The 8517-nt window shown below is 41.9% G+C and overlaps 1 protein-coding gene across 1 annotated transcript in view; it reads right to left on the reverse strand.

Moving 5' to 3' along the window:
- The window catches only part of gpc3 (glypican 3), a 147976-nt gene extending 140041 nt beyond the window's left edge, over nucleotides 1-7935 (reverse strand). Inside the window, exon 1 of the mRNA XM_050043077.1 lies at nucleotides 7479-7935. Coding sequence (XP_049899034.1) covers nucleotides 7479-7635 — 157 coding nt within the window. The 5' untranslated portion in view covers nucleotides 7636-7935. The remainder of the gene's footprint in view (nucleotides 1-7478) is intronic.
- Between the last annotated feature and the right edge of the window lie 582 nt (nucleotides 7936-8517).

The raw sequence follows: 8517 nt of genomic DNA on the forward strand, positions 1-8517 counted from the left end.
TGGAGTGCTCAAATAAACGGGCCTTTTTCCCGAACGCTCCTCTGGTCTCCTGCTCGTGAGGGATTCATTACAATATCGTAACATGGTTTAGATTTCTAAATAAACATTCACCTCGTCACTAGATAGACCTACTCCTGAAAAACTCGTGCGCAAGGCTTTTTGTCCCTATGAGGCTGCCGTCATTTACCCGACGGGAGGGGTGAGCGAGTGAGCCCTGCAATCTAGAATTTGACCACTGATGTCACTGTTTTCAACCCATTTTACACACTGGCCCTTTAACCTCTCTGAAATTAAAATATGAAAATATCTTGATTTGCAATTTCAAAAGCTGAATTTGATTTTTTTTTCTTTTTTCCCCAATGTTCACAAATTTAGGTCCAAAAATCAAATTTCAATTTCAGGTAGCTCAAATTTCAATTGGTCAAATTAAAATCTAAAAGTTCCGTGAATTTAAAGCAAATCAATTCAGATACATGGATTTCAAATTAGAATATTTCAGTACCATGAATTCAGCTGTGTTTAAGTTTCAATACTAAGTATACAGTGGCTGTTAAAATTCAAATATTTATGTCTCTTATTTGCCTCCATATTTAGGTGACCTGACCCTGCAGCTATAATAACTGAGAACTTTTTTTCGGTATCTGCTCGAAAGTATCAAACAACCTGAAACTATAATTGTTTCAGCTCAGACAAAGAACCACTGCTCAGGATTTTGAGATAAGTGGCAGCTGTCAGCTCAGCCTCCAGCAAACTAGTACTATTCTTCCATTTAGTGAGAATCTGATGCTCCTCTCATGAATCAGGTCAGCTGCTGCTGTCAGAGATCCACCGCATCCTCTGCTCAAACCGCCGCTGACACTGATGGAGCTGCTTTCACACTCATGTCCCGGGGTAAGTGCTCGGTGTTGCTCGAGCGCCTCTCGCACATACATGACTAGGCGATGGAGTGAACTGACACCCAGCCTCCATTTCACCTTCAGACACCACAACCACCCACAGCAACAGCCACAACAAAGACGTGAGTGGTGCTCCTGCAGCACAGTTTGTTTTTCCTCATATCTCCGCTATAATGTCGTGTCTCTGCACTCGCTCCTTTTGAATCATGTTGCTATAATGTCGTGTCTCTGCACTCGCTCCTTTTGAATCATGTTGGCGGAAAGAAAAAGTTAAGCTTTTGTATTTTGGTGTTTCGCCCCCTGGCACCACATGCAGCATTATTAGAATTCTGCTCTGCCTTCCTGCGGACATCTCTCTGAATCAGCCACCTCCCCCACATGATACACCATATCAATACAGGCTACTTCACGGCTCCCCATCACAAACACACACACACACAGAAAGTGATACTTCCTTCAGTCAAATCACAGCAAGCCATCTTCAACATTTAAGTCCATCAATCTTTCATTAGCTGTATGCTTCAATGAAGACCTCATGTTGCATTAGGCTGCACAGCAAGTCCCCCTGTTTCACATTTACTGGCCAAATTTTTAGCAGGCACAAAGTTCAGAACAATTACCGTGAGTGAAAACCTTCAGCTCATTCTGTATAAATTAATGACAAGGATATATTATAGATGACCAAAAAATAGGACCAAATTTGTACTAAATATATGAGAAGCAGCTGCATATTTCATGCTTTTATAAAATGTAAAACAAAAGCTCATTGAGACAGAAGAGGAAGAGCTAAAAATTTATGTAAATCCTACCTAAAGTAGGAGCCTGGCACCGTAACTCTGTCTCATTCAGGATATTACTTTTTAAATTTTTATGCGTTGCTTAAATATTGTCTAGGATGATGAAAGGCATTTCAATGTCATCCATGGATACAAAGGACATCATAAAATACAGTAAAACATGCCTGGAAAGTTTAATATAGTATGTCACTTTTTTTAAACAATGCACATTTTTCAAGTGAAAAAATTGAGTATAATTTATTCATGTGGAGAATAATGAAACATTTTGCAATAACCACTTGTATGTGGATCTACACATAAAAATCCTCCGCAAAAACAGAATATATTATCCCTGTTTGTAAGAATGACTGAAAGCACTGAATGCGATTATTGTTGATGATGTAATGTTTGGTAATGCAACTATTTATGCTCGCACACTGAAAAACAATAAATCAATATTAGATTATTCCAGTGGATCCCAACCTGCGGTTCAAGACTCCCACACAAAGTCGCAAGAGAGACCTGAAGGGTCCCAACAGAATAAGAAAGCAGATTATCTTTACTTTTTTTTCGGACTTTCATCTAATCTCTGCCTATATACATGGGATTTATTTTTATTTATAACCCCATTCACCCTGACTGTATATATTCTGTTTGTGTAAATAATCTTGTTCAGTTTACAATATATATATATATATATATATATATATATATATNAGTATTTCTGATTCTGATTCTGATTCTGATTTACTGGATAATTTTGCTCCTGAAAATGATTCATGAATCATTCTCTTTGCTTAAACTGGTTACAACTGGTGGAAATACACAACCACTGACAACTAGTTGAAAGCAGACGTCAAGCCCTAAAGGTTGAAGAACACTGTTACTTCACATTATTCCATCAAACCAATCAAAAACTTTACAAGGTCAACATCACTTTTCTCTGGATTCATGCCTCATAGTTACAAAAACATTTGTGTCAATGTGAACAGACTTCAGTATTTTATTGTAAGACATCTTGTGGCACAGTCAGGGCCACATCATGTCCTTACTGCAGGCTGCGTTAGGTTAGCTCAAGTGAATTTAGGGATGTTTTTTTTTAAAAAGTCTTCTCTCTCTCTCTGTAAATTTAAGCACTGTATTTCTTTTACAATTTAATTTGTTGCAACCTATGTCTCACGCACTTGCAGTACTTTGGTCCTAAAATCACATCCCATTACTGTATATTTTACAACAGTAGTTCCCAAAGTGCTGTCTTAAGACCTCTGTGAGCAGTGGTGTAGCGGCAGTTGATGAGGCAGGTGTATTACTGGGTAGGTGGTTAGGTGAGGAGGAAGTGGGTATGCTCTCTTTACATACCAATGGCTTTTTGGCTGATAGGTGAGTATACCGTAAATGGCAAGAATGTGAGGTGGGTATAGAATATCAGGAATGTTTTATGTCATTCCAAGTGCTAACAGTATGCATAGAGAGAGGCATTTCTCCTCTGATGTTTAAGTCTCCCTGTTACAACACATCTAAATACAGAACTCTTTGTCACATGTGGCTCAATGGGACAAATGTTAAAACTATATGAGCTTTTTATATAAGGTCTGTCTAATTAGGCATCTAATAATAAGCCACATGCTGACACTGGCTTTTGTTCCTTGTTGTGCGCTGCTGTATAATTACACAAACAGTAGCTAAAAAAATCAACCTATTTTTCCTTTTAATATTTTTTCTTCTGACATTATGAAAATCCAGTAACTACAAATGTATTGAAGCGGTAACCCCTCCCATTGTCAAAAATACGGAGATATTTCATGTTTAATGTGTTATATGGGCTACGCACGAACAAATATTCATCTTGTTGCCAAAATGTCATGTTTACAGGGGCACTTTGCCAAATTCCAACCAGCTTTGTTGACAGTGTGGGTGTTACATGTAAATGAACTGTGGTAAACTTCCCTCCATCTTACAAGTGTCCTGATCTCCCTGCTCCTCTTCTCTCACACCGTGTCCTGACTGGATGTGAGCATCAGACTATCACATCGCATTGCGTTACAATGGATGTGCTCTGTCCACACAGGATCCTTAAATATGGAACTCTGTCACATCATTTAAACAAACCACTTACCACTGAAACCACTAAATAGATGGGTAAGTACATACTTCCTTATCATTGTTATTTACAACAATACTATTGCGGGTAATTTGTTGTGTTGTAGCTCCCATACTATATCATACCACCATCTCCACTTTGTAAAACAAGCCAACTTGCTAGCATACCACACAATTCTTACCAGAACTGTTCATCTTCCTGGTGACCTCCCTCCAGCTGTTGCCAACTTATTTAGGTTTCTGTTGTAAAACAAGGAGGTATCCTGTAGGCATTCTCGGAACCCATCTGCTGTATTTGGCGTCTGACTTCCGGCAAACGGCGATACAGCCTCTGGGGGCAGACCCCCGATTTTTTGGCATTCCGGTTTGATTTGGGCAGAGGAGGCAAATTTCCGTTTCCGACTTCCATTTATATATAAGTAAATATGCTGAACCATTGCGATGGATTCAGAGTTTGCAATGACGCCAATTATGTTCCGCCTCGTTAGTTCACCACATGGACTGTTTATCCTGGATAACTGCAGCCGGCTCAAACGTGATTGATCAATATCACGCGGACTACAAACAGCCTAGCACCGGAAACCAGGGCTCTTCCGCTCTCCTTCCGGAGGCAAGATCTCCAGGGTTTGCCTACAGACTCTGTATATAGAGACTATCCTGTAGGTAACTCCTCATTTAAACCTCATGAATCAGCCGGTCCTCGACCATTGGGGCACTTCCAGCATGAGTCACACAATAAAAGTAAAGATAGAAACAGGGCATTTGATAAAAAAAAATCAGCTCAAAATGGTTCACTGCATGGCGCTGTGTCGCTCATGGGAAGTTAGTACAGCCCAATAGAAAACAGTTCAACCAAACTGATTTAGTCACTGAGGCACACTCGCATCGCATCCAGGAAGGACACCGTATCAGGGCTGCTAGGCTGTTCCTGGAGCGACAGATTGTACTTGCTCATTTTTATATGCTCACCACCACAGACACATAGACTAACTTTAGGCCTACAGAACCAGACCAAACTCAGATCAAACTGTAAAGCTAGGCAAGATTCTGTTGCTATATTGCTATATTGCCATTTTCTCGACCCAAATCTCTCTAGTTACATATTTTAGCGTCCTGTTTGTGCCTGTTACATGAGATTTGTGAGACAAAGCGACCGTCATACTGTTTCCTGTATTGTAAAAAGAGGATTAAAAAACTGAGCCCAAACAGAAAAACTAAGCAGTGCTGACAAAATATAAACAAAGATTATGTTACTGCGTTGTCTATTTCTCACCTTACATGTTTTCAGAAATGTTAGCTTACCATTTAACTGTAGTTCGGACCGTTTCTTAGCAGCCAGCAGCCATTTTGTTTTCTGTGTCCAAACTGCAAAGCTCACATTACGTCACCCACCAGTGAGAGCGGTTATGGCTCCGCTGCAGTGCATTCTGGTAGTTGTAGTTTTTTTGTTTCTCTCTGAACAACCGCACACATCACCGCCCCTTTCCTCTGTTTTCTCTGGTCATACAGCACCAATTTCAAAAGTATGTGTGTCTTTCTACTGCATCCAGCCTAAATACTTTGTTAAGGTCAGTTAGAGTTGGGATGGTACACCTCTAATGGACAAACTGCTGAGGAATATTTAATGTTTTACATCTGGGGTTACTTCTGTAACCCAAAACAGAGGTAATGCATGTTTTTTTAAGCTATACATAAAATTAGGAAACCTAGTTTGTAAAACAAGGATTACATATGTTTTTTGAGCTGTTAGACGAGTCAGATACAGCAGGACCTGAAAACACAATATTATATTCAAAAGTACTTACTGTACACACTATGGCAGAAGTTTCATCCCCTCAGCCATAGCATCACTCAACAAATCACACCAGTTACTGGCATGTGTAGGTGCTATGTGTCAAGGTAAGTGTGTATAAATGTGGATGTCTTTCATGTAGTTATGTTGTGGTGTATGATGTATGTATGTACCATGTGAGGCCCTGTACAGACGGGCAACACATTTCCCTGGAAAACCGACATGAATGAATTTTGTGCTTCATCATCAGTCACTTAGAGCACTGTACTACCAGGTCACTTAATAAAACTAGCAATTAATCTGCAACAGAGTAGCCGAAGGCATCATGGGACTGTGTAAACCAAACTACCTCTTAACTGGCCAGGATGGATTGTCCTTTGGCTGACTGGTGGATTGATTTCCAGGGTAAGTAATGGTTTTGTGCTGCCTGGAGTGCAGGGAGTCCAGCTCGGGCTGATTCCTCAGTGAAGGTGCACAGCTGGGCCGCTCTGCCTCACATTTGAAGGGAGGGGGGGGTAAATATTTCTCTTGGCCTGCTACAGTGATTCCCCCCTCTGACTGGCAGATAGAATGCTTGATGGCCTGAGTGGAGGGCGTGCGATTAAAGATAGATGCACAGAGAGATGAAGGGCTCAGCAGTTGGAGCTGTGTGCACCCACAGATAGGAGATTAATAAGAAGTAGAGGGAGCATGACAAAATATGCCTCAAAGTGCGGCGCACATCTTTCCTGCTGTTTGGTTTGAATCATTTTGTGATTCATTACACTCATCCGTGTTCACAGAACATTCAGCAGTATTTGGTAAACCTCTTTGAATCAGGTGGGGGTGAGTCGTGTGAGAATTGCATGCTGAGAATGGACAGAAAACTGTTAACCTGGAGCACTTCCCCGTGCTGACATGACACCAAAACACCCAATTAACATTTGCAGCTGGCTGTGATTCAGCCACACGAGAGGGATCTCCATTTACATACTGAATCAGAATGCATGCAACAGGCTCCAGCAGTGCACAGACATGCTGTGTTCTGCAAAATAGTCTTCTCGTTGCTCCTCTATCCCGCAAACACCTGAATTATTTCACCATTAGCTCTGAGAGATTTTCCTCACGTCTCAAAAGTCAAGTCACTTTTCTCAACATACGTTCCTTCCTCAACCGAGGCAGAGTCAGTGACATTTGAGCCCCAGGGAACAATAATTATCCCTTTGGATGATTGTATCTTTTACAGATTTGTTTCCAGGGTGGTCACAATTCATATCACACCACTAATCTATATTCTGTGACAATGTGGCAGAGGAAAAGCTGCCAAGAGCCCAGCCTGACTACGACTATTAATCAACTCTCACAAAGGAAGAGTGCAGATCTTTTTCTTTGTGTGCAGTCCATCATCATCTGCTGAACAGAAACCCTCAAACTTTAGCAGAAGACTCAAACCCACAAAGCAAATACCTGCAATAAAAGATGCTCGTATCAGCTTTCAGTTTTCCAGAGCACTGACCAAATCAAAGTTAGTATACTTGGCTACATGTTTGGATCAATACTGGAGGGAATCAATTCTGTTATTTAACAGCTAACTGGTGGTTTACATAATTCAACCTGCATTTTTAACAAGATACTTAATGTTTTCACAGCAGGTTGGTAAATGTCCAGCCAGAGGGATGAAGAGTGTGTGTGGGCTGGCTCTCACTGCTGATACTAGAGAAGTAGCAGCCTTGGAGTGGGGAGCAAAAAGGCTTGATGACTTAAGAGAAGTGATGTCCTCTGACACTGAGCAGTGGAATTAAATCTGGGTGTTTAAAGTCAGAACAGAAATCAGTTTCTGCCTACAGAAATACAATGTAAGGATGCAGTTATAACACATCATGTGCGTAAAACCTATGAAGCTACATGCACAAGCTTGATGTTGATGATAGTTACCTGACACCGGGGTTTCGGGGACCCACTTGGAGCCCGGATGCAGAGACTGAAACACTGTGCGCACCTCCTGGCAGGTCGGCACCTGTCCGCCGGGCAGGGAGAACAGCTGGAGGAAGGCGCACAGAAGGAGCGCAATGTGGACTGTGGGACCGAGCATGGCAGGCAAGCGGCACTTAAACCAAACCCGGACAGAGGAGAGCAACAAACAGAACTTCAACACATTAAAAGTTACAGGAGCATCCCGTGTCTGCGCTGATGAGGTGAAGCTGCAGCTCCCGGCTCAGCTCCGATCAGCATCCTCCCGCTTGTCTTTCTTTCCTCTTCCTCAGCGGTGCGTCCGCCTGGAAACCTGCTCAGATGGGCTTGTTGGTGAAGCTCCTCCGATGCTGATAACTTATGAGTCCCTCTTCACTCGCGACTCTGACTCTCAGCTTTCTGCACAGATGAACGAGCCCCTGATACATGCGCGCGCAACCCCCTAAAAAGCGCGCGCCACAGCGCGAACCTGCGCGTATAGAGATCTCCACTCGTGTAATAGTAGTGATGTGAGCTGATACATTGGCCCTGCGTGGCTGCAGGACTGGAGATAGAAGGGGGGAGTGTGATGCAGTGCACGAGCTGTTGTCGTGTTAGATGAATGGCAGTGTGTGTTATAGGATGGAATTAGGGCGCAGTACCTGGGGCGCGTAATGTGGCCAGAAGATGCACATATATTACAATAAAAATGACACATACGCGTCGGATATGATCTGAAAATGAGCTTTTATTATTCAAATACATGGAGAAAGTGTACAGAGAGCTGGTGGAACACTGCACTGGAAATGTGTACAAAGAAAGCAAAGTGAACATTATCAGCTTCCTCTTTAATAATTACAGAAATCCAGTTCAATAATTCTACTTAATGGCACTTAATTTTACACTGATTGTTCCTTCCTCCTATTCTGAGCTGACAGTTATTTTACTTTCACTGAGCCCAAAAGAGCCATTAAAGCTGAAATGGTGCCACCTAGTGTTCAGTCTGCATGGGAGCCACCAGAGA

The sequence above is a fragment of the Epinephelus moara genome, chromosome 4, assembly GCF_006386435.1.
Source record: "Epinephelus moara isolate mb chromosome 4, YSFRI_EMoa_1.0, whole genome shotgun sequence".
Lineage (NCBI taxonomy): Eukaryota > Metazoa > Chordata > Actinopteri > Perciformes > Serranidae > Epinephelus > Epinephelus moara.